The sequence below is a fragment of the Felis catus genome, chromosome F1, assembly GCF_018350175.1.
Source record: "Felis catus isolate Fca126 chromosome F1, F.catus_Fca126_mat1.0, whole genome shotgun sequence".
NCBI classification, from domain to species: domain Eukaryota; kingdom Metazoa; phylum Chordata; class Mammalia; order Carnivora; family Felidae; genus Felis; species Felis catus.
Window position 1 is genome coordinate 36,387,982 of NC_058384.1, and position 27,811 is coordinate 36,415,792.

The 27,811-nt window shown below is 39.0% G+C and overlaps 1 protein-coding gene across 4 annotated transcripts in view; it reads left to right on the forward strand.

Moving 5' to 3' along the window:
• Positions 1-27,811, forward strand: part of CRB1 (crumbs cell polarity complex component 1) — a 212,163-nt gene that overhangs the window by 170,516 nt on the left and 13,836 nt on the right. For 2 of the 4 annotated variants that reach the window (XM_045048542.1, XM_019821930.3), the window contains 2 exons: positions 2,204-2,332; positions 6,668-6,794. In XM_045048542.1, the coding sequence (XP_044904477.1) occupies positions 2,204-2,332; positions 6,668-6,794 (256 nt within the window). The remainder of the gene's footprint in view (positions 1-2,203; positions 2,333-6,667; positions 6,795-27,811) is intronic. The other 2 variants (XM_045048540.1, XM_045048541.1) reach the window with 2 other exon arrangements.

Sequence of the window (27,811 nt, forward strand, 5' to 3'; positions counted from 1 at the left end):
CTATGCTAAATTATCATTTCGAGAAGGTGAAATCATGACTCTCAAATGTAAATGAACATGTCTTCGTGTTTTTAAGTCATTAATTAATAAGGAAAACCAGTAAGATATAAAAACCGGGTCAAATGACAACCTAATTATTTACATATATAATAATTATATATATTATTATAATCCACATAAACATAAATATGTATATAAATAGAGAGGAGGAAATGAAGTTACTAATAAATGCAAAACTATTTAATCTCCTATAGGGCAATACAATTAATATTTGAAACTATCTTTCCTATATTGTGACAATTGTAGCACTACAGACAAATTCATTTGCATTTCAATGACCAAGATCCATTTGTACTAATGTCATTTTCTGCAGCTTACAGAGCTGTAAAATAGTTTAGTAAAGAAAATCTAAGACATACAGACTATAAAATCAAAGAAAGTTAGAGGGTCCTTTCTATAACGCCCAACACTCCACTGAAAGAATACTCAGTAACATCTTTTGCCCATTTCGACGTATTTCACAATTTTTTCTAAAACTACAAAAGCGGTGTTTTAATTCTAGTAACTACCTCCATTTCATGTTACATAAATAGAAATAAGAATCAATATTTTCCAGCTAAGTCACATTGCTTCAATATTTCCACGTAAGTAGACTTCATTATTGTTTTTCTAACTCATACTGCTTTTAAATTCACTAAACAATTGAGTCATTATGGGGAGGTGAGAAGGTTGTTAATAACAAGTAATACATTCCCAGACTTTGGCAAGAACACCTGGAGTGGGTTGGCAGCCTGTAGGCATTACACTAACTCAGAGGTGGTACCCTAATGGGATGAATCTCCTAGCAGACAGAACACGTAGCCGTACCTGTAAGAAAATGTATCTATCTCCACAACATTTATTGTTGTTCAGAACCTGTGAAGGCAAGGCACCGTATTAGGTGTGAAGTGTTGACATTCCAGTTATATGTCACTTCCCATGAGTTAACAAGGACTCATTTGCCAACAGGCAAACTGCCTGCTTAAAAGCAAAAGACATTCAGGATCAAAATTAATAGTATTGCCACAGTGACTTCGGGTAAGTAAAGTAAACATACATGCCCCAGTAACTAGTTCTCCAGTACGTTTTTCCTGCCTAATTTATCAAAGTCAAGTTCTCAAAGATTAAAGTTCTCAAAAGTACCTTCTAATGAGATTCAAACCTTGTTTATTAAACGTAAGATGTATACAAAGCTTCACATTTGCATTGCTAATTGACCTCTTTCAAAGCTGGTTGACATTTTTGGTTCTTTTGAAAAGTCCTTACAATATTTTCTTTTTAAAGTCGAATTGATTAGCTCTTATGGGAAGAGACACACTTACCGTCATACAGGCTAATTTCTCCATATTAGCTGCAGCACACACAACACGACAAAATTAAATTCATCGTATATCTCCTGAACATTAATTATGTATCAGATACCATGCACAGTGGGTCAAAGGACCAGCACAATACCCTTAAAATCTTTTTAATCAATCCCTTCACATCTGTGGATCTTGTGCCTTGCCGTCAAGTTCTGCTTAGCTTCTAACAATTTGTTCTGCCTTTCATAAGGATTCCTTAACAGGTACAGCTTTGTGGTTATACAAAAGAGCCACACTGCATTCGCATGTAGTTGCCACTGAGTGCCATACACAATCCTCCCAGATGGATTTGGCTTGCGTTCCACTAAGCTATGAATCATTATATAGGGAACAGCAAGTGTTGGCAGGGCAACAGGAGTTCAGCTCTGAAAGCCTACAGAGAAATCGCATGAGTGCGTGGGTACCAGACTGCTGTCCTGGCTTTGCTGGCCTTTACAGAGATGCAGTTTTCCTTTGGCCCGTGTTGATTTATTAGCAAAGCAGCAGCAAAACAAGCTAGAGCAAGTTTCTTCCCACCCCTAAATTTATTGCCACCCCACAGCACAGATCTTATCTCACCAATGAAAACTGTGTAGAAATGGAAGATCTATAGCTATGCTTGTTCTAGCACCCTCCAGCAGGAGCTGTTTACTAAAAGAAAGAGATTTGGGTATAATGTAGCACCATTAAGCATCTGTAGCTCAGCCAGCCTGAGCACTTAATTAGTTTGGCATTGACTCCATATATGAACTTTTCCAAAAAGTTTTCTTGAATGAAATGAACAAGATGAACAGCTGTGGCTGTTACTTTTATCTCTCTAGACACACCAGATTACCCTCAACAGTCTGTGGGAACGAGAAGACAAATCTCACTTGCTACAGCGGAGGCAACTGCTCAGAGTTCCAGGGTGAATTAAAATGTCTGTGCCCGCCAGGTTTTACTGGGGAATGGTGAGTCACATTACAACTTCATAGAAGAAAATTCTGGGCTGAAGAACAGGGGGATTATTCAAAGTTGATTTCTCTAATTTTTCATCTCAGTTCCCATAGGAAAATCCATGCTGAAATATGGGTCCAACCAGAGTCAAATAATTAAAAAAAAAAAAAAAAGAAAAATTACAGTTTAGGTCAAAGTAAAGAACACTTTATTAGCCACGACTTCAAATAGGAAAATATGTCTTTGAAAAAATGTGGTATTTTTCTTTCTGATAAGTACTTCTGGATTCATGTTTCTTTCCCACTACCTCTCATACATGATGCAAATATAGTTGTTGTGGAAGTAAAGCAAAAATATACCTGAAAGATTGCCTGATAGAATTACCTAGAACCCTACAAGTATATATACCTTACCCATAAGAGTCTGTCTTTCCCAGAGAAACCCTTCAACAGTTCTTCAGATAATACAAGGATTGGTGATACGGAGTTGGACAATGGCTTTAGACAGTCTGTAGCTGGCTGAAAATGTAGGCAAATTTAGATATGTGTTTGACTAGCTGAAGATGAGGTCAAAGATAAGAAAAAGGGACATACTTCACAGCTTTTATCAGATTCTCAAAAGGATCAGTGTCCCCAAAATGATTATAAACCAGGGTTCTATAGGATATAGATGCAGACCTCTATAGAAGCAGATAATAATTAACCATTTGTTGAGCACTAAGTCGTGCATCTTATAAGTGTTATCCCTACTTGTTATTTATTTATTTTTATTTGAGAGAGAGAGAGAGAGCACGTGAGTGGGGTAGAGGGGCAGAGAGAGAGAGAGAGAGAGAGAATATCTTAAGCAGCCTCCATGCACAGCACAGAGCCCAATGCAGGACTCAATCCCACGACCCTGGGATCATGACCTTAGCCGAAATCAAGAGTCAGATGCTCAACTGACTGAGCCACCTAAGCACTTCTATCTCTAGGTGTTATTATTTCCACTTTTCCTTTACATAAACTGAGGCTGAGAGATGAAGTTACAGGTCAGGCGTATCCAGGTATATGCTGCAGAAGGGTTGAACTGCCTTCAAAGCCTGTGCTCATCTTTTGAATGTGCTCACCTAAATGAATAAATCTATGTTTGCAACAATTAACAGAAAATGGAAAAAGTGCTCCTTCATCTCATATGCCATTCAGGATAAGATAGTAATTTCTGACCAGAATTCCTGCATTGAACAGATTGCATAAATTAGAATACAAAGCACTTGACAATGAGATTTTGACTGATTAATTTTTCTCAAAAGAGTAGTTAATAAAATAATAGATATATTTGTGCTCCGTGACAATTACAGTTTTGAATTTTCTCTTTTCCAGCTGGCTCTTTGGGCAGTACACAGATTCAGCTCTTTTGCCTTTTTACAAAACAGCAGACAGTCTAGGATATACTTACATTTTGCCCTTTCAACGTTCAATGACAAATCGAGTTCCTGCCTTTACAGTCTGCTTCCAGTGGTTGGCTCTCGATGGCACGGGCAGTCCAAGCATATATGTGCATCGAAAGACATAACCTTGGATCATATTCTACCCTTTATGGCACCAATTTTTACCATGCCACATATTGCTAACACAGAGACCATTCAATTGGCCTCCAATTCCATACACCTCTGAAATAGTGCAAATATTTCCTTATCCTAAATTTTGAAGAATTCTTTCACTATATTTAAGTGCTGGTTATTCCCTGCCTCAGTGTCACAACTTAATGTCACATTAATGTTCAATGGCACAATGCATAGACTCAGCCAAAGCCTTGGATGATTTTCCTCTGCTATTCACACATTATGCCTATTTACAACAAACATTTCCTTTTACTCCCACATTTGTTTAAAAGAATAATCTTTAAAAATTGGGTGGGGAGAGAACACCTGAGTGGCTCAGTCAGCTAAGTATCCAGTCTTGATTTTGGCTCAGGTCATGATCCCAGGGCTGTGGGATCGAGCCCCACATTGAACTCTGCACTGACAGCACGGAGCCTGCTTGGGATTCTCTCTCTCCTCTGTCTCTGCCCCTCCCCTACTCATGCTCTCTCTCTCAAAATAAATAAATAAACATTAAAAAATAATAATGGGGCACCTGGGTGACTCAGTCGGTTAAGCATCTGACTTCGGCTCAGGTCATGGTCTCACGATTTGTGGGTTTGAACCCCACATCCGGCTCTGTGCTGACAGCTCAGAGCCTGGAGCCTGCTTCAGATTCTGTGTCTCCTTCTCTCTCTACCCCTCCCCCTCCCCTGATCATGCTCTGTCTCTCTCTCTTAAAAATAAACATTAGAAAATTTTTTTAAAAAATCTTGCATTTAAATGCAAATTATTGGGGTGCCTGGGTGGCTCAGTCGGTTCAGCATCCAATTCTTGATTTCGGCTCTGGTCATGTCTCGTGGTCATGAGATCAAACTCTGTGTTGGGCTATCCAAGACTCTCTCTCTCCCTCTCCCTCTGCCCCTCTCCTGCTCACACACACACACATGTGCACACTCTGTATATAAATAAATAAATAAATAAATAAATGCAAAGTACTTGTTTAAAATGTGGTAAGAAAAGGAAGCTCCAAGTTTTGCTTCCTCTCCCGAGACTCTTTCATCTGGATAAACTTCTCTGTGGCAAATGGATTTCTAAAAGAGTGAACACGTGCTCAATAGCTTCTGTACTTTTCAAAGTACTTAGGCATAGTTAGTTAATTCGTTGCATGTTAATGGATTTATTTATTTTGATTTTCCATGTATTAACTAACCTCTAATGAAAGCTCCAATAATGTTTATAAGGAATGTGCATGTGTGATACACCATTTAGTTCCAAAGAGAAATAGATAAGAAATGGAGAAAGAGTAGCTGGAAGAGGCCTGGAAAATACTAGATAATCTCTGAAGGCCTAGGGGAATGTGACTTCCATAACGCCAAAAGATATTGAAAAGCTGTCTTCCTGCAAATTGCCTCCTCTTCTGCCTGGCTAACCCCCCAACTTTATAGTGTCATCCTGGCAGGTTGTAAATGATGAATGGTGTGGACACTCTGGTCCACCCAGGACGGAGTGCTTGGCAGGCTCTCGCAAGTTGTCAGCTTTTGTTCAGATCTAATCGGAGAAGTCTCCTTCCAGGCCAGAAGCCGGAGCCAAAAAGGGAAAACAGAATGTCTCAGCTATGCTTGGTATCCAACCGGATAAGGAGCTGTTTTTCTGGGAAGAAATCTTTTTCTTTTTTCCTTTATACCTTGGGTTGGGCCTCCCCACTCACCCCTTCATTTCTCTTCATTTTAAGCCTAGTGATTAGCTGATGATTCATGCATGCAAGTGGTACCTTTTGGGAGGTGGGGAATGAAAAATTGTTGACATTACGCTTTGACATTGTAAGCTTCTCTTTAGGGACCCTTGAAGCTAACATTTGATATGAATTTCCCAAAGTAAAAGAGATACCTTAGTTACTGCTCTATCCTGAGGCCTAACAGCGTGTTTGGCGAATGGCAAATGCTAAATACATATCTACTGAATGACTGCATGAGTGGCTGGCGAATTAATCGGTGAATATACGGAAGAAAAAGTTGTTCCATAAATAACCAGAGTAGGTGAAATATGACAGCATCCTAGGGAAGAGGAAAATTTCAATACACTTTTTAGAGTGGCTATATCACTTGTTTGGGAAAACTTGGCTTTTGAAAGTCATTCTGACTATTTAAAAATGACACTTAGCTATGAAACATATTTATTAGCAACTGAAATTTTCTAAATATCTACTTTTGCTTTTTGTTAAAAACAATGGGATTCCAAAAGAAAATAATCCAAAATCTCCCAGAATAAACCAATTTCCCCCCTATTTTTGAAGGACTTTCTTTCCCCCCACAGCCTGAAGGGCTGGATTCATTAGCATCCTGGCAGCCGGAGCCCGGGCCTGCTCTGTATCCTCCAGGTTGGCAAATTCAGCCTCACCCGTGGTTCCTATGTGCCCCCAATAAACTGACCCACAAGTGGCAAAGACCCTAATGCTCTTCAGGAACAAACTGGTTTCTTCAGTTTTTTCTTGGTTTCTAAATATTTGCACCTGTTTTCTCATTCTAATTGTGTGTGTGTGTGTGTGTGTGTGTGTGTGTGTGTATGTGTGTGTGTGTGTGTCTACAAATCGTTTCCCTTAAAAACAAAATTTGTTACGGGAATTTTAAGGAATATCTCCCCCATTATTAGGAATGTGTAAGTTGCGTGGCGACTGGTAAATGAGACTGCGCTGTTCCAAGTAGGTGAGGCGAGTTTTTTCCTTTCCCCATTTCACAGCCAGTTTGCTCAACAAAGACCAAGGCTTCTGCTGGTTCTGTTTATTTTCAAGGTGTGAAAAGGACATCGATGAGTGTGCCTCTGATCCCTGCTTCAATGGAGGTCTGTGCCAGGACCTGGTCAACAGGTTCCAGTGCCTCTGTGATGTCGCCTTTGCTGGTGAACGCTGTGAGGTAGATGTGAGCGGACTCTCCTTTTATGTCTCTCTCTTGCTCTGGCAGAATCTCTTTCAGCTTCTTTCTTACCTCATTCTGCGCATGAATGATGAGGCAGTTATTGAGTGGGGTGAACCGGAAGATTATTAACGTTCATCTGGACATTCCCAAACTTAAAAGCCGTTGAATTTGAAGAAATGCCTTGACTCATTTTAGATTCTGAAAAAGAAAATAAAAAACTAACTACCTTGAAAATCAAAATAAATTCAAGGGCTAATTAAGCGATCACGAGCATAATATGAGAATAGCAAGTATTTACCTATTTCAGCTATACATGTAAAAATTTTTCTTTTTTTAAAGTTTATTTTATTCATTTTGAGAGAGAGAGAGAGTGTTGGGAAGGGAGGGGCAGAGAGAAAGGGAGAGAGAGAATCCCAAGCAGGCTCTGCGCTGTCAGTGTAGAGCCTAACTCAGGGCTTGAACCCACAAATTGTGAAATCATGACCTGAGCCAAAACCAAGAGTTGGGCTCTTAACTGACTGGGCCACCCAGGCGCCCCAAAAATATTGTTATTAATATAACCAGAAACATCTCATCATTGAGTGTACTCAGTAAGATACGTTATCATTCTGAGTGCTTCCATATGTGAATGACCACTATGCTAAGACCACATTTTCTCCCCCATTCCACTGCTGTGTGGACTTCTGTAATGTTAGTTGCCTCATTCACCCTGATCCTAAGTCATTTATATTCTTTCATTCCCATCTATTATTCATGACCTGACAGTTTTAAAATTACCGATTAAACTGTTCTTCATACCCATCTATGTTTTAATATGTTGTTATTCAAATACTGCTTCGGATGCTGTGTCTCCCTCTCTCTCTCTCTGCCCCCTCCCCCACTCACTCCCTGCCTCTCTCCCTCTGAAAAATAAATAAACATGAAAAAAAAATTTTTTTTAATGAAATGTTGCCAACCTTTTGGTAAGTTAAAAAAAATATATATATATACATATATATATATATATATATATATGTATATATATATATATATATAAAGAGAAAGAAGGAAATCACACGAAATCCCTAAAATATAGAAATAAAATTTTCTGGTATAATTGGTATCAAAACTCAAGTGATAGCTCACCAGTATGATTTCTGATTCCCCAAAACTTCTCCTCCAATAGAATGATGCATAAGCACTATTTCCATTTCTTTTTCCTACAATACTTTCTATTCAAATAGAGTAACTTTCTGCTAATTGCTTATAAATCTATGAGCTTGCTGACATTTCTATCAAATGGACTGACTCGAATTGTTTTACAAGGCATATTTAATTTTAAAAAGTACTATTGTATATCCATACACCAAAAATATATATTATAAAACTTGATTTCTTGGAGGCATGTTTTTCTAAAATTTACAAGTAAATGTGTCATCTTTGAGTATCTTTCTGAAAAAATAATAAAAGCATATGGAAGGTGTGGAAAGTACCTTCCATAATAAGAATATATTTGGCATTATGTTTTGTAAATATATACCTGAAATGATGGATCTACTAAGTCTACGAAGTTAGTAAATTAACTAATGAGATATGCAAAAATTATTTATTTATTAGCTTTCATAGAGTAAATAAAATAGTAATTTAGAAAATGCTTTATTTGATATTTTTAATTGCTTCCATTGGCATGTTAGCATTTCTGCTAAATATCTTTGTATGGATGTCCCCTTCCAAAGGAGACATTGTGTTCATTTAAAGGGAAAGTGGTTTGACCCTATGAATTAATTTAGAAAGCGACTACAGTAACAGTGACCGGATAAATATAATTGTGTAAATGTGTCTATGTCTTTAGGAGCTGCCCTGGTTTGAAACCATGAGGGTGATTTAGCCATCGGGTGATAGCCAATACTCATTTATTCCCAATTGTTTTTTTTTTTAAAGTTGTTTTTCTGTGGAAATGACCAAGGAAAACCTAAATATACTACTCAAAACAAATCAAAACAAAAAGACAAAATGGTATACTCTAAAAGGAAATGAGATGTGTTCAATTTTATTTTCCAATAGCAATAGAAGGTTTTATGCAGAAAATCCCTATCCTGTAGAATACTGGCAGTCACTTCAAACTAGAAGCAACTGATTTTGAAGTCTTTCCTTAATCCCTATGCCTTTCCCTCACATTCAGGCAGCATGCAGACTGCTGTCTCAGATGGATCTGTTCCAAAGTTAGACTTTGTGACAAGAGACTTGGGGAAAACCTTCATCAATATTTGCATTCCCAAATATTTGAAGTAAACATAAAGTAGATTATGGCCAAAACCCATACATACAGTTTTCACATTGACTCCTTTTGGACATTCCTGTAAGGATGTACTTACAGGCCATTACAATGTGATTTGTTACCTTCCAAGTATATTTGAGTCATTCACAAACCCTTTCTCTGTAAAATTCTGATCTCTGTTGTCACTGTAACTGTCAATTGCTTTTCTATTTTCCAAATGTCTTGTCATGAGATTCTGACTTAAAACAAAAATACCTTCCTTTTTCTTGTTATTCTTTTGTGTTTTTAATTGCATTGTGTGTGATTATGGCTTTTACATATTTACACAGAAAAATAAAACTGGTTCCTGTATCTCTGCTTCTCATCCTCTGACAACTGTCTTCATTTTCCTTGACTGTGTCTTGCATGGAAAGATGTCCACAAGCCAGGCATGTGCATATGTGTGTTTGTGCGCGCACGCACACATGTGCACGTGCACACACACGCGCGCGCGCACACACACACACACATCACATAATGAACACAGAATTGAGGTTTCCTCCACCACACGTGTCCCTGCAAGTAAATACCTTCAGCCATCAAAATCAAGGTTCCATGTACTTTCCCTGTCTGGTTAGTATTCCTCTAGTTGACATTCTAGAATTGATCATATCCCTACTTATTTTTACTATTGGTTTACTTTGCCCCCATAGTAGACTTGGTTCAACCTGGGTCCCAGGAGGGGCTATCTCACCTAAATGATAGAAATTCACACAGACTCCTCTACAACAAGTTTCTGAAACAGAACCTGTATTTAGTTGAATAACAGATAATTTCTTTTTGCTTATTTTTAAGATTTGATATGGGAACGAAACAAGGCTCTGTCTCTGTTTTTGGCCGTGCCTCTTCCTTCTTTGTGTGTGTGTGCCTGAAGAATGGTTTTTATTACCCTCCTTTTTAGGGAGTAGGGAAGTAGGGAAAATAGGAAGGTTTGCAGAAATTAGCATTTTGACAACATGAAGAAATAATTAAATTCGGGTAACACTGAAGACAATCAAAATCTCCCACCTTCCAAAATCTTCACCAAATTGTGTTTAAAGATCCTTTTGCCATTTCTGAGTTTTAAAATAGAAGTTATTCAGCTTAATTTTGCAGAACGAAAATGGAGTCTTTTTTGGAAATGGTGAGACATAAAACTTGAGTTTAGTGATGTAGGTGGGAAACCAGTGAAGAAAAGAAATCTGTGTTGTTCAACTACCAAAATTATTACTAATATGGACTATTTCACTTCTCTATTTTTTTAATCGATGCAACAATAACTTAACGAATACCTCCCATGTGTGATGCTCTGGATTAGGTACTGAGAATACACGTGTAAATTAGACACAGTGCTTGCTCACAACAAATTGAAGGTCTGGTTGAGCTTGTGGACAAACAGTGAAGGAGAGTTCCTGCATCAGCGTTGGGATGAAACTAAGCACCAGCTGTAAAGGAGCATTTAGGAGGGGCTTTTTTGCCCAGTCTTAAAGGTGGATGTGGAAGGTCAAAGAAAGCCTAAAACCTAAGCTGGGATTCAAAGGGAAACAAGTGTCAAGGTGTGGCAGGAGGGATGGAACAGTAGAGACTTGTTTCTGGCAGAAGGGGCTGCAGAGGGCGTAGGGTGGCTGGAGCCTGAAGTGCAGTGGGAACACAGTAAAACCGAGGCTATAGAAGTGAGTCCTTGGAAGTCAAATCACTCACCGTGGCATTTCTCTAAAATTAATGGGGAGTCCTTAATGGGGTTCGATCAGAAAAGTAGCATGATCATACTTGCACTTTAGAAACATCAGCCGGGCTTCTGTGTAGATGAGTTAAAAGAAATGCAAGACTGGGCCCAAAAAGACACATTTAGGAAGCTGTTGCAGTAAACACAAAGGCAATGTAGAAGAGGGGTAGATTAACAAAATTTGAATCTATAAGACCTACCTCATGATTGTTCGGAGAAGTGTAGTTCTGAGGGGATACTCCAGTTAAATTTTGTGAATATTATTTAAAAATATTTGTTGACTTAAGGGACCCCTGGGTGGCTCAGTCAGTTAAGTGTCTGTCTTTGGCCCAGGTTATGATCTCATGGTTCGTGGATTCGAGCCCTGCATCGGGCTCTGTGCTGACAGCGCAGAGCCTGGAGCCTGCAGCCTGCTTCGGATTCTGTGTCCTTCCCTCTCTGCCCCTCCCCCACTTACACTCTGTCTCTCTTTCTGTCTCAAAAATAAATACACTTTTTAAAAAAATAAAAAAGTAAAAATATTTGTTAATTTAATAAATGAATATGTATAAGGTTCAGTGGGATATCCAAGTACAGTTATTAATCAGTGTGAATATTCCAGTCTGGAGTTCAAGAGATATAGCTGAGTTGGGTGTATAAATTTGGGAGTCATATTATAGATCTGTTGACCTTTTGTATTCCATTCTCCATATCTATAATGCACTTGCATTTTTTTCTTAGTATTTTTTCCAGTTTTACTGAGATATAAATGACATAGAACATGTGTAAGTTTAGAATGTGCAAGTTGCCGATTTGACACACTTACATGTTGCAAAATGACTACCACCATAGCCTTTGCTAACACTTCCATCTCATCACATAATTACCATTTTTTTCTTTTGTGTGTTTGTGTGTGTGTGTGTGTGGTGAGAACATTTACCATCTATTAGCAACTTTTTAAAGTTTATTTATGTATTTTGAGAGAGAGAGCTTATGTGTGAGCAGGGAAGGGACAGAGAGAAAGGGAGAGAGAGAGAGAGAGAGAGAGAGAGAGAGAGTCCCAAACAGGCTCTGCGCTGTCAGCACAGAGCCCCATGAGGGGCTGGATCCCACAAAGCATGAGACTATGACCTGAGCCAAAATCAAGAGTCGGACACTTAACTGATGGAGCCACCCAGATGCCCCTCTTAGCAACTTTTAAGTATGCAGTACAGTAGTATTATGCACTATTAGATGCCATGCTGAATATTAGATTCCCAGAAGTCACTCATCGTATAACTGAAAGTTTGTACCCTTTGACCAGCATCTCCCCATTCCTCACCCTCAGCACCTAGCCACCATTCTACTCTCTGCTTCTGTGTTTTGTTCGGTGTTTTTAGATTGTACATACTAGTGGGATCATACAGTACATTTTATTTTTTGTCTGACTTATTTCACTTAGCCCAATACCCTCAAGATCCAAATGGCAGGATTTAATTATTTCTTGTGTGGAATAGTGTTCTATTACACTTACATACCAGTTCTTCTTTATTCATTCATCTGTTAGTAAACATATAGGTTGTTTTCATACCTTGGCTATTGCAAATAATTCTGCAATAAACATGGGAGTGCAGCTATGTCTTTGAGATAAGGGTTTCATTTCCTTTGGATATATAAACCCAGAAATGGAATAGCTGAATCATACAGTAGTTCTATTTTTAATTTTTTAAAGAATCTCCATACTAGTTTCCATAGTGTCTGCACCAATGTACATTCCCACCAGCATGCATCAGGGTCACCCTTTCTCTACCTCTTCCCCAACACTTGTTATGTCTTGTCTTTTTGATGACAGCCATTGTGACAGGTGACATTGTCACTATAGTTTTGATTTATATTTCCATGATGATTAGTGATGTTGAACACCTTTTCATGTGCCTGTTAGCCATTGATGTGTCTTCTTTGGGAAAATGTCCATTCTGTTTCTCTGCCCATTTTTAACTCAGATCAGGGGTATTTTGCCATTGAGTTGTATGAGTTCTTTTTTTTTTTTTTTTAATTTTTTTTTCAACGTTTATTTATTTTTGGGACAGAGAGAGACAGAGCATGATCAGGGGAGGGGCAGAGAGAGAGGGAGACACAGAATCGGAAACAGGCTCCAGGCTCTGAGCCATCAGCCCAGAGCCCGACGCGGGGCTCAAACTCACGGACCGCGAGATCGTGACCTGGCTGAAGTCAGACGCTCAACAGACTGCGCCACCCAGGCGCCCCGAGTTGTATGAGTTCTTAATACATTTTGGATATTAACCCCCAATCAGATATGATTTGCAAGTATTCTCTTCCATTCCATAGGTTGACTTTCATTTCATGGGTGGTTTCCTTTGCTGTGTGGAAGCTTTTTAGCTTCATGTAGTCCCACTTGAATACTTTTGCTTTTATTGCCTTTACTTTTGGTATCAAATCCAAAAAAAATCATTGCCAAGACCAATATCAAGGAACTTACACCATAGGTTTTTGTCAAGGAATTTCACAGTGTCAGGTCTTACACTCAAGTCTTGATCCATTTTGAGTTGATTTTTCTATATGGTGTGTGAAAGGAATCCAGTTTTATACTTTGGTGTGTGGCTATCCAGTTTTCCCGACACCATTTATTGAAAAAATAATCCTTATTTTTGGCTTCTTTGTCAGAAATTAATTGGCCATAGAAGGGTGGATTTATTTCTGGGCCCTGGATTCTTTTTCATGTGTCTATGTCTCTGTTTTTATGCCAAGCCCATCGTGTTTGACATCAGGAAGTATGCCGCCTCCAGCTTTGTTCTCTCTTCTCAAGATTGCTTTGGCTGTTCAGGGTCTTTTGTGGTTCCGTATAAACTTTAGGATTGTTTGTTCTATTGCTACGAAAAATGCCATTGAAATTTTGATAGGGATTGCATTGAATCTGTAGATTGCTTTAGGCTTGACATTTGAACAAAATAAATTCTTCCAATTCATGAGCACAGAGTATCTTCCCATTATTTGTATCTTCTTCACTTTCTTTCATTCATATTTCATAGTGTTTAGCGTACAGGTCTTTTACCTCCTTGGTTAAATTTATCCCTAAGTGTTTTATTACTTTTGATATTATTGCAAATAGGATTATTTGTTAATTTCAGATAGTTTGTTGTTGGTATATAGAAACACAGCTGCTTTTTGTATGTTGTAAACCCCTAGAAGTAAACATAAGGAAAGAGTTTTATGATATTGGTCTTGGCAATGACTTCATGGGTATGGCACCAAAAGTACAGATAACAAAAGCAAGAATATATATCTAGAGCTACCTCAAACTTCATATTTTCTGCACAGCAAAAGAAACAATCAATCGAGTGCCTTTATCTTTCAGTCTGCTAATGTGATGTATTACACTGGTTATTCATTTAGAGAGCCCAGTTCATGCTTGATCTCACCAATCATGAAATCATGATCTAAGCCGAAATCAAGAGTTGGACACTTAAAATGACTGAGCCACCCAGGCGTCCATACATCCTACATTGATTAATTTTTATATGTTGAACTGTCCTTGCATCCCAAGGGTAAGTTCCACTGGATCGTGGTATATAATCCTCTCATTATGCTATTAATTTTCTTTTCTAGTATTTTTCTAAGATTTTTGCATCTATGTTCATCAAGGATATTGGCCTATGGTTCTCTTTTCTTGGGATGTCTTTGGCTTTTGTGTCAGGGTAATGTTGACCTTATAAAACGAGTTTGGATATTTGTCTCCACTTCAATTTTTTTTGAAATGTTTGAGAAGGATTGCAGTTAATTTTTCTTTAAACGTTTGTTAGAATACCTATGTTTTCCCTCTTATGTGGATCCTGAGAAACCTAACAGAAGACCATGGGGGGAGGGGAAGGAAAAAAAAAGTTAGAGAGGGAGGGAGCCAAACCATAAGAGACTCTTAAAAACTGAGAATAAACTGAGGGTTGATGGGGGGTGAGAGGGAGAGGAAAGTGGGTGATGGGCATTGAGGAGGGCGCCTGTTGGGATGAGCACTGGGTGTTGTATGGAAACCAATTTGACAATAAATTTCATATTAAAAAAAAATGTTTGGTAGAATTTACCAGGGAGGCCATCTGGTCCTGGGCTTTCTTTGTTGGGAGGTTAAGTTACCACATTTCTACCATCCCAATAATTGTTGTGAAAGGTAGAAAAGGAATAGATGATACTGTTGAAATTGTTAATAATGAGACGCACTTGCACAGCTTTCAATTTTAGAGGCTCTCATATTTGTAAGTCCAGTTTTCCCCCTCATGATAACTCTGAGAGGCATTATTATCTTTATTTTAAAGATAAATGAATAGAGATTTAAAGTGGTCACCTGACTTTGTCTGGACCAAGTATCCGAGAAGCGTCAGAACTGGGGTGTATCCACACCATTTGTTTCCAAGTCTAATGCTAAAGAAAGGCTTGAGGTCTCTGAGTGAGGAGCCAAGAAAGGGATGTTGTGGCAATTAGCAGGAATTTCCCTGTTATTGTGGTCCAAACTGGTCAAAAAAATATGTTAGCCGTCATCAAGAATGGTTTGGAAAACCAAGTAACAACTCCTTTCCAATACAACCCTAAATTTTTGGTGCCTATAGCTTGTTGCCACATCTCTCGAAGGAACTGTCACAAATAGAGACCATAGCGAGAATAACTAGAATACCCAGAGAGAGAAGATTTGAGGAGCGAGCAGACATGTCTAATCGTTAAAGTTACTCTTTATCTCGGCTAAGTGAAGGGTCTGAACATACGTGCAAACCGATGGAGGGCCTGATTGAAGGAACCTGTTCAAAAAGTCCCGGAATTCCGGGATGGAAAGCATTCATTGAGACCTTGTAAGTCTAGCAAGTAATAGGAAATTCCCCTTCACACTACAAAATTTATAGAACTCATTAAACTAAGAGAGGAAAGCAGAAAGTAAAAATAAACTCAGCAGGGATTTGGAGTCATTTGTGAATGACAGAGTCACAGATGGTTTCTGAGAGGGTGAGAGCCGTGCTTGATCATAAAGGCTGATGTCAAGGATGATGCCAACTGGCCCACATCCTCAGGCTTCTGTAAGAACAGAGCACTGGCCAGTGGCACAGGAGGCTTCCTCTCTCTAGCAGTTTCTTTGTGCTCTCAATTTGGCCTTCAGGAAAGAGGTACCCAGAACGACATTCTCTACAAATTATTATTTTAAAAAGCACTGTCACTTATCGCTGAGTTTCCACTAATTAGCATTCAGGAAGGAGTAAATATAGCATTAACATAAAAAACGGTTCTGGAATGTTATTTTGATGTATTTCAATCACTGAAATCAGGTCTGATTCAGTTCGCTAATCTGTTTTCCTTTCATCTTTTCACACATTATTAAGACTTCTGCTTCACCAAGTATAATTAATGCTCTTCATTTCTTAATGTGAGGTCATCACCACCAGCTTCACAGAATTCATGTAACATAGACTTTCACCTTCAGCGCACATTTCTTCATGTGTCCAAAATAAAACAGAAACAGGTGATGGAGAGTGGGGCTCCGGGATGAGAGGTACAACTGGATCGGTTGGTGTTAAGCCACAGACAACTGTGAGAAACAACCAGGCTGAAGTTTGTCACTGAATTGACTAGCTAACCAAATCAAACAGCTTTTTTAGGTACCTGTCAAATTAATCTCATCATCTTTTAAATCTCCCTGATGGGATCACTGCATTGCTATAATACTGGACTTTGTGGAAATTGGTGTTTAAAATATTTATTTATCCATTTGTCTACTATTTATCAAGAGTCTGCTCTAGGCAAGGCTCTGAGCTGAGCATGGGGAGCAACCAAAATGTACACAAAAGTTGTGGTCTTGCTCTCCAAGAGCTTAGGCAGGAGAACTGACTTCCGTGTGTAGCTCCGCCCATATAGTTTTATAATTTTGTAGATCATGAAGATACTCGACATGTTCCTTTAATGATGTATGTTGGTTATGACAAGGGTGACTGCATTATTTATTATTTGACTGGAGTATTATGAGAGTGAAAGCAAGAACTATTAATAATCATGCTGGGACAACAACCTAAACTGATATTGTTCTGTGCAAACTGAGTTATATCCTAGTTATTGCCCAATGGGGAATGCATTATGTTTCACCGGATACATTTCCATTCTCTTCAAAATGTAGTTGAAATTTATGATAGGTAATTTCAGAAATTACGTGTACATGATACAACCAATTAGTTGGCCAAGTGACTCAAAGCAAACAATGAAGTCAATTGCATCTTGTTAGCTATCATTTTCTTGAATATTCTCCATTGTTCTATACTCAAGAAGAACTCTGGCATTGGCTCGATATATTAAGAAAAGAATGGGGCGCCTGGGTGGCTCAGTCAGTTGAGCGTCCTTGGCTCAGATCATGATCTCGTGGTTTGTAAGTTTGAGCCCTGTGTCGGGCTCTGTGCTGACAGCTCAGAACCTGCAACAGATTCTGTGTCTCCCTCTCTCTGCCCCTCCCAGCTCACGCTCTGTCTCAAAAATAAATAAACATTAAAAAAAGTTAAAAAAAAAAAAAAAAGAAAAGAGTAGTGATCAACCAAACTGAAAATTTCTGGTATGCAATTGAATACCATGCTGTTGTCTAGTTGAACGTGGCACAAATTTAATTTTTCCTATTTTTTTCATTTTCATTAATGGGGCGTGTATATTCTTATATAATATGGCTTTTCTTCTTGAATGACTTACATTGTCATTAGGAAATGAGACTTCGGCTCATTGAATCCATTCCTGATCTTTTTTGTAAGGCTAAATGGAATGACTTGTAGAAAACTAGGTACACTCTGGGGAATTTAATATATGAAGAAATTTAAATATCAAGATAACTGACTTAAAATTAGTCATTTTTTAATATATTATTTCTACTTAAAACTTTCATGACTCATAATATATATTTATGGATATATGCAGAATATTTTCTTAATTTTCATGAAGACAAGAAGAATTCTTTATTTCTAAAGGGCATAAAGTTATCTTTTACTCACAGTGATAATTTCTGAATCACAGAGTGTTTCATGTAAACTGTAGAAATCTATCAGAAACTAATCATATACAGAAAAGAAGCAATATATTAAATACAACTCATCCAAAAACAAATAGGCTATTTACAGTAAAGTATATTTGATCATTTGGAAAGCACATTCATGATTGTCTCATTGTCTCCCTGAGTGTAATTTAGTTCCACATGTGGCTCTGAATATATATTCCTTACACCCATTTCCTGTAATATTTCTTTGATAATCCTGTGCAGATAGCAAGATTATGTTGTAAAAGAAAACTGAGGTACCAGTATATTTGTTATTCAAAGTTGCAAAATACATCTTAATGCCTGATAAATGACTGAAATCACTAGTTGATATCTAACAGGAAAAATTACATTTTTTTAATTAAAAAAATTTTTAATGTTTATTTTGAGAGAGAGAGAGAGACAGTGTGAGCGAGGGAGGGACAGAGAGAGAGGGAGACACAGAACTCAAAGCAGGCTCCAGGCTCTGAGCTGTCAGCACAGACCCCGATGTGGGGCCCGAACCCATGAACTGGGAAATCATGACCTGAGCCAAAGTCAGATGCTTAACCAACTGAGCCACCCACGTGCCCCAAAAGTTATGTTTTAAAACTAAAATGTTTCTTTGAATTTTTTAACAGCCAGCATCATGTTATGTATATAATAGATACTAAATAAATATTCACTAACTTACCGATATAGTGAGCAAAGTGCTTTTGAGGTAAGTTCAAAGTGGCAATTTCTCACTTTGAGAATTGTGTGTGTGGGTATATATTCAACCTGTCCCATAGTTATTGAAATTAATGAAAGTGATAGTACATGGTACATACAGAAAGTTGGCCCATTTTTTCCAACCAATTTTGCAAAATGAAAAAGGCAAGTCTTGGTCATTAGTAAGAACTTTGGTAATGAGATCGTCTTAAGGATAAGTGAGCCACACTCTCCATTAGGGGAACATTTCCATCCAAGAATCAAATGCGCAGAAGCCCTATTATTTATGCTGAAGTGGAATTTGATACAGATCGGCTCTTTACTGAGCCAATCCCAGAGGAAGTTTTTTTTTTTTTAATTTTTTTTTTTAACATTTACTTTTGAGACAGAGAGAGACAGAGCATGTATGGGGGAGGGTCAGAGAGAGGGAGACACAGAATCCGAAACAGGCTCCAGGCTCTGAGCTGCCAGCACAGAGCCTGACGTGAATCTCGAACTCACAGACCACGAGATCATGACCTGAGCTGAAGTCGGCCGCTCAACCGACTGAGCCACCCAGGAGCCCCGAGGAAGTTTAGATCCATAAAGACATGGGCTCACACCTGTAACATAATCATCTGGACACCCAAGGACGCTCTCAGAGCAGCCCGCAGGGATATATTTAACTTGACTTCCTTTTTGCATTTAGAAAAGCATTACATTCTATCAGATGGACAGAGCCCCTCAAGATCTAAGCGACTGAGAAGAGAAGCGTCATTTCTCTTCAAAGATGGATACGGTTGAATTATTAAAATCATGTCCTGTTAATTCATCTTCTCTAAAGCAAGTAAGAGCCCACCACTGTTGCAATTTTGAAAAAATGACATTTTATTTATTTTCCTTAAGTTTATTAAGAGAGAGAAGAAGAGGAGGGGGACGCAAGGAGAGAGGAAGAGAGAGAGAATCCTAAGTAAGCAGGCTCAGCACTGTCAACATGAAGCCTGATGCGGGGCTCAAGCTCACATACCCATGAGATCGTGACCTGAGCTGAAATCCAGAGTCAAATGCTTCACCGACTGAGCCATTCAGAAGCCCCGAAAAAAAGACATTTTAAAGGATATGTTGCTCATTTCTTTTGGAGCCTTAAATCCTTATTTCATTCCTCTTGGCCTGGTCAAATGTATATGTTCTGAAAACTCGCCAGGGAAGCATTCCTTGCTTCTCTCCCCTACCCAGTCAGTGCTGGGAGTGTCTTCATGTTTCTTCACCATCCTAAGTACACCTCTATCATAACGCTTCATACTTGTGGAGGGCTCACTCTGAGCCAGGCATTATGCTAAGGTCATTCATTTCACACATTGTCTTCTTTATCATTCACAAAAGTCCCAAGACTTAGGAAATTGTATTTTCCATGTTACTGATGAGAGCACAGAGTCAGGGAGCGGTCAAGCACGTTTCCCAAGAATATCCAGTTCAGAAGTTGAAGGACACGAATTCACATTGGTGGGGTATGTGTACCTCTGACCAGTAAGCAATACGGCAAAAGTCTTTATGTACTTGTCACCTTGTCCTCCATCCTGGGAGCTACAGAAAGGTGGACAGAATGTCTCGTTTAACTTTGTAATTTCAGTGCCTGATAGAGCAGATGCTTCAGTATTTACTGAAGGAGTAAATGGATGGATGAATGGTATGTAGTGTGCACAAACAGAGAAACTCTGGTGTTGCCAGAGGTGGGGGGAAAAGCAGTTTCACACAGAAGATATATGATCCTCAGGGGCTCCTGGGTGGCTCAGTCAGTTAAGCCTCCAACTCTGGATATCGTCACAGGATGTGATCTTGCTCTCGTGAGATCCAGCCCTGAGCCAGGCTCAGCGTGGAGCTTGCTTGGGATTCTCTCTCCCTCTCTCTCTCTCTCTCTCTCTGCCCCTTTCCTGTTTGTTCCCCCCCCAAATAAATAAATAAACATTAAAAAAGTATACATGATCCAAGTCTTAAAGAATAAGCAGCAATTTTCTTGGCAAAACAAAACACACATTTTCCCTTCATGTGTTTTTGTTGTGTTTTGTTTTGTTTGATTGTTTGTTACCAAATTGTTAATTATATTGATTTTCACTGAAGAAATTAAGTCACAGATAAAGTTGTGTGCCTGTTAGCAAAGAGAGCTCCGAATGCCCAGGTTCCTATTCCTACTATAAATACCACACTACGTATATAATTGTCCACTGCTTTGGTTGATTATTCGTTCTTTACACAACTGAGTTTTTATATTTGAAAAGGAAACCTGGAAAACCACTGTCAGGACATACACTTCCATAGGGACCAGTGAGCAAGGCTTGGAGACAGGAGAGATGGGAGGAAATTGATGGCACTGGCCCCAAAAAGATAATCAACATCACCCAGATTGTAGAAGAGGCCCTAAGCAATGAGAGACGAAAATATGCTTAGGAAAAATAGGTGGTGTCAGGAGAAAAAGGAGGATCCAGGAAAGAGCTAGAAGAGTTTATAAGTAGAAAGAGCCCTGCGGCAGCCACAGGAGCATAGGGAGGTAGACAGAATTAAATGGTATTTTCCCCAAGAGCACCATCAATGAGACCAAAACTTACCTTTTTTTTTTTTTTTTTTTTTTTTTTTTATAAAACCACTTGTCAGAAAAGCCTTACAAAGACGTCTCCAAATGTTCTCCCTTTTCGAAATTCAACCGAGCCTGAAGGATTTGTGCTGTCCACTCCCACCTCCTTCTTGCCAATTCATCCTCCTGCTAAGCCACCTTCCCTGCACTAACTGTCCTGTGGGATGAGCCCACGTTCTGGGCCTCTCCACAGGAAATGCAGTGTTCGGTCTTCACAAGTCCCATGGTGGTGCCTAGAGCTGCCTGAGTCAACGCCTTCCACCCATCCCCTGCAACTCTAAGAAGGAGAATATCTTCCCAAAGTAACCACTCCGCCCACACATTTGTTTCAACAACGTGTTGACAATGGGTAGGACACAGGGAGAGAGGGCCAGAGCAGGGAATCAGGTCAATGTAATATATAATCCCAACTGTAATCATTTCAAGGAAACTACAATCTAGTTTCAGAGGGAAAAATAAGACATACTGGAGACCATTAATCCCTAATGTCGTTCCTGAGTGAAAAGCACAGTATGAATTCACATAATTTTGGTCACTATGAGCTGTTATAAGAGGGGAAGTTTTCCTGGAACATACGGGAATGAAGAGAGCCCATGAAATATGGGACAGATTATTTGGAGGACAGAAAATGGGAGAGCATTCAAGAGAGACAAAGGTCATGAGTAAAGATGTGCTAGTGGGAAAAAGCTTGGATTACATGAAGTGCAGAGAGTAGAGAGGCCTGCCTAGAACAGGGAGACAGTGCTGGGAAATAATGGGATATAAAACTGGATGAATGAAGGGTAGGGCTAGATTGTAGATTAAATCGCCCAGGTGTCTGCTAAAATCCAGCCGGAAAAGGAAGAGTCATCCCATAGTTCTGTGAGTTCGGCCTGCACCATGGTTTCCTCTGAGCTATTTCCTATCATTTGGGATTGCATGTGAGTCGGCACTTACCTTCTCACTAGAAGGGACCTTACACTATAAAAAAAAAGCAGCTTTCTTCAGTGATGGTTTTATTTAATTAATGACAGCTCCCCAAAGATACTCTTAGACTTACTCTTCCCTATTGGATATGAATTATTCCTTGTTCTAGAAATTCTTTTTTCTTTATAATGCTGTGTATACAGATAGGGAGTTTTCCTTGAGCAGATTTTGGGGGGCAGTGGTGGAGGTTGTTTTTTTAAACTAGCTTATAAAAAGACAGATATGCTTTAGCCCAATTTTGTGTTTCTGCTTATTAAAAGTTTTCTGTAGGCATAGTTTTGTTCCTAAGTCTTGCTTTAAAGCGCCTTTTTTCCCCCCAACTTCATTTGAATCTTTCTAAAGTTCTTATTCATTAATTGAGGATTTTCAGGCCTGTGATGTTTTGGTCTGAGGAGGTTCAAGTATAATCAGATTAAGTCTCCCTTCACTGAAAATGGAGCAGATTCCCTAGTCCAACAGCACTGAAAAGGAGTCTTTGGGGCAAGATATTGATGCTGTTATTTTTTTCATTGTCTTTAAGTATATAAAATCAAGAAATACATTTACTCAGCTAAAGCACTGCCTCACTGAGCAGATCCACAGAAGATGCATGCTATACCTAGCAGTAGGTGGACTGGACATTTTTGTGACTAAGGCAATCCATTTTTAAAGCTAAGGAAGCCAGAAGACTCTGAAAGTGACCCATTCAGTGCCCACGGGGAGTCAGCAGCCGAGTGCACGGGAAACCCCCCTGCTCAGGCCTCAGGTGACCAGGATTCTTCTGCTACCTGTTGTGCCTTCTCTCAGAGTGACCAAAAGTATCCAGCACGCGATGCCTCATTTAATCCTAACCCCTGGTAGTGATGTAATTTCCAATTCACAGATACAAAAACTAAGGCCTAAACAAATTAATGAATCATTAACTAAAGAGGAGTCATGCAGTTTCCTAAACCCAAAGCCTCATCTTTCTCTCTGATACACAATCTTATTTCCTTTTCTAATCTGTAAAATCTAAACACTTAAGAGGCTGTTTTCGAGCAGACTGCCCTACCTGAAAATTTTAGAAATGTTAATATTTCTTAATCATAAAATGAGTGTTAAAATAAGGACCATTATAAATGATTTACAAACACACAAGTTTTTCATGAAACCAGTTATACCCAGGGAACTCTGTGGAATCTTTTGAAGAATAGTTCTTGGGGAGCAAATGAGGAAAGAGACTGTAAATGGGCTCTGTGCCCCCAGTAGGATCCAGTATCTATTTATTTTTGCCATTAAGTCCTGTGGATGCTAAAGATATTAACAGCTGGCAGTATGTAAATTATACTAATTTGCTGCTTCTTGAGGTGAAAGGTTGTGTGCATTTGGGCCGATATAGCTCCATTGCCACTTAATCACCATTATAAATGCTCTTGAATTACAGAAACCAACATAAGCACCTTGAATTAAATATTTATTTGCAAACCTTAAGTAATAGCAGAGAGCTTCACATTCAACCTGGTGGGGTGAGCTGAAGAGGTACAGGTTCTGTAGAACTGCGTCTAATTTGTCTTCTGCCTTGAGACAGAAATGGTGGTGTATTTCACAGAATCCCTGCCATGGCTGGGGACTACAGGCCACTGCTCCTTGGAGCGAGAAAATGTGCACCTTTGTAAAGAGGCATTTTGCCATGTGAAGAGCCCGGATGCATTATGAGAACCATGAAGGTGCATATACATGAGGGCAAAGCATCTAAGTGGCTACCTGTTAGGAGAAAATACTCTGTGAGAGAAGCGTAGACTGTGTGTTGCATACTGACTTACAGAACGCAGTTGACCAGAGCAGGGCATCCCAAGGACACCAGCCTTGGTTCAATTCTCTTTTAAGGATTTGTTCACTGATTTATTCATTCCCGGGAACACAGATTGGAATCAGAATCACAAGTTGCTACTACCGTTTTAGTTCCAAGCGTGAGCCAGATTGGGCTTAATGCACGGATCTAGATAGAGCTTTCCTCTCTGCCTGGCGAATATACCGATTATCACCTGGATAGATCACGAGCCGCTCATCGTTTGTGTTGAGGGGTCTGTTTTTGCGTTTGTTTTGCATTCGTGTCACATTTATTTATTTTATACCATTTAATTTATCGGGTTGGCTCAAAAAAATTTGAGCACGTATGATATGTCATGGCCCTTGAAGTTGACAGAGGAGAGAAAGACAATATATTCTGTTTGCATATACTTTTCCAAATATAGAACGGTATTGATCTTGAAATTATACGTTAAAGCAGAAGTGTAGTATGCCATGAATTGTAGACATCCATGGCAGAGAATATGCCAATTAGAATTTTTCTATCCAGAATAAAAGTGTGTTCTTACAAATAAAAGTAGTTAGATTTTGTAACATTTAATACATATACAACTCTGTCTTCCTTGATTTTCTAGTGATGGTGTTGGATAACCTTTTTGCATCAGACTTTTTATATGGGTGGTAATGTTGCCATTGCAATGAGACAGCTTAAGTGCATTTCAGGGACTAGTGTTTCACCATCTTCATCAACTGGCATTTATTGAATTCAGGGACTATAAATAATGGTTTATATATAGTGAAATATGTGGGCATGTTTTCATATAAATAATGTTGAGGCCATTTTTATATCTACAAAAAATAAGAACTCCCATAAAATCGTTTTGAAACTTAGTGTCTCTGAAGCAGTGTAAAAACAACTCTCCAGTTCTCCCATGCTTGTGGGAACCTTAAATCCTTAGGCAATGGGTGAAATGTGAAAGGTTCCCTTACTTTGCTGCTAAATGTTCCGCAGCGTCTTAAAAACATTATGGACTCCTTCATTCAGTCAGAGGCAAGGGGACCAACGTGTTTTGAGAACCAAGTATAAATGTTGTGGCACCCAAAAGGATTAGCTGCTTTTACTTGGAAGTTAGCAAATGGATGTATAATTTTTAATTATGCATAAATTTCAAACTTTCTATCAAAGTCAAATTGTGCTGATGTTAGTCAAACCTAATCTAGGCATTGATTCAAGAACCTGCTGATGGAGTTGAAAATACATGGAAACTTGTTAACAAGAAGTACAATTATCTACATCTCAGCAGATAATGCCGTGTAATATGCTGAGCTCAGGCAGCTCAGAGCCAATGAAGATCTTTTTCTTTTCCCAACCGTTAATATTTACAGTTGGAAGCAATACATGGCTGCAATCTAAGTGCTGCCCCTAAAAGGGAGTTGTTGGCTTGATACCTTGATTCCTGACCCTGTGAAGCACTGAAACAGCTACCTTCTTAATCATCGCCTGATAACATTGTGTTGGAACTGGAGGGTAGCACATGGCTGTTTTATACAAGCCGCAACCCCGGGAGATTTTCTGTATTGTTTTGTTAGTTTACTTCTTCATAGACATGCTGGGGTGTTAAAAGCATAGGACTGAGAGTTGTGAATTATGGGTCCTTTTCTTTGTTCTCCTGCTGATTTTTTCAGGGTCTGTGCAGGCACTGTTTATAGATACAGCTTACCTCCCAGACACCTACTGTGTGCTAGGTGCCTTCCTAGAGCTCGCAAACAAAGTCCTCCACCTGTTGAGGCTTATTTTCACATGCAAAGTCTTCAAAGAAAAACAAAGTCAAACTTTGAAAAGCAGGGGCGCATGGCTGGTTATATATGCATTATACATAGTAAGAGACCTGGAAGATAAAATAAGCATTATTATTCTACTCTCTGTGTGTAAATATGTCAACTAAAGGTACCACAGTGGAAATTGAGGGTAGATTGGAGGTTGCATCTGTACAGCACTCGACCTAGGATGCATCTGTGCATCCCTGAACAAGGTCTGACAGTTTGGATGCCAGGTCCGCTGCTTGCTAGCTGTGTGACTTTGGACAAATTGCTTAAATCATCTTTTGAATGAGGGAAATCATCGGGGCACCTGGGTGGCTCAGTCGGTTGAGTGTCCGGCTTCGGTTCAGGTCATGATCCCATGGTTCGTGAGTTTGAGCCCTACGTCGGGCTCTGTGCTGACAGCTCAGAGCCTGGAGCCTGCTTCAGATTCTGCGTCTCCCTCTCTCTCTGCCCCTCCCCTGCTCATGCGTTGTCTCTCTCTCTCTCTCTCTCAGAAATAAACATTAAAAAATTTAAATAAGGGAAATCATCTCGGCATTGTTAGATTTCTGTGAAGATTTAAGATGAGATGCATGTAAAATGCCAGGAACATATTAAATCCTCTGATTTTAATTACTTTTCCTTCCCCCTCATCCTCCCCCCCCCCCCGCCATGTACCACATTCTAGATCCCAAGTATTTTATAGGTAATCCCATTGTGGAAAATGAACGAGGTATCGAGAAGATCGATTGCTCGGGTGGAACGCACAAATAATCCAAGACCTGGTTGTTATCCACGCGGTAGAATTATGTATTTATTCTAGGTTCCTGGAACTAGGAAAAGAGCCCTAAAAAATAGTAGCAAACAAATGTCAGTAAAAGATAACGATGAAACCATCTGATAGAGGACCGACTTCTACGACCCACTTAAGAATAAAGACACCTTCTAACATGGAGGTGGTTTGTCTTCGGGTCTCCCACACGAGGAGGAGTGCTTGCTGAGTGGAGCTATGTTGTGACTCCTTTTCTCTTCCCCAACTTGTAGCTGCTCCTCCTCGTGTTGTTAAGTCGCAGCAGATGGCTTCCTTTTACACCGGGCGCTGTCAGTGGAATGTAAATGCGTCTCCTTACAACACTGAAAATACCGAGGCTGTGTGTTTAATCTGTGCTGTGCAAGCAGAATGACCCAGAAAAGAACATGAGTACTGAGCACGTTTGGAGAATTGGCATCCGTCCTTGTAAACAGAATTGGGGAGGGTTCTTCAAGCCTAGTGACTAATCACGGTTTTCTTCCTGAGGCTCTTCACACAGTCATATCCCTGAGGACAACTAATCTAAATGGTGGATTGAATAGAAAAGTTACAGACCCAAGGGAAATATTTTTTTTTTTTTTTTTTGTAAAGGGGGAGAGAAGTGCTATTCTGGGGTATGGGAAAAAGAAGAAAGAGATGTACTGCATCACAAGGTTGAAGAAGCTTCATTTATAGTTTGAATTCTCAGTTCTAAGTCTCTTTGGAAGTTTAGAAAACAAAATTTCCCTTTGATTCAGATTATTTGAGTTAATAAGAGGAATATTCTTTTAGCAATTACTTCAAAACCCAGGGAGAAAAATGTATGTAATTCCAGTGTCCATATGTCACAGAATATGAGAAAAATGCAGTAATCTGCAAAGATTATCCTGGGAAAAAAAAGCCTTTACAGTTTTAGAATATTAATAGCAAATTATGGAAGTAAAATATAATCAAACGCTTTAACTGGGTTATGGTTATGTCATTTCTTCTTAAAGAGGCCTATGAACTGGGTAGGACACAGAAAATCTGATCTTTTTTTACTAAAATACTAAAAAAATCACTAAAAATCAGTCAGTGGCAAAAGGAGAAGAATCTTCATGTGATTTGTCGTTTGAACCTTTTGTAGGAAAGGAACAGAATACTTCTAAGTCCCGTCTTTTCTCGGCAAGGATCTCCTAAACTATTATTTCAAAAGATAATGCAGACATTTTTAATATTATAATTATGTATATACTTAGAGATCCAAAGACATAATATAGCCATCTCAGCTACATTGTCTGATCTAATTTTATAATAAGCTGTTAAATTCTGTGCTAAATTTACACCTGGAGATAGGGTAATTTTAGTTTGGCGATATTTTTAAACTAATAGGAAAATGGC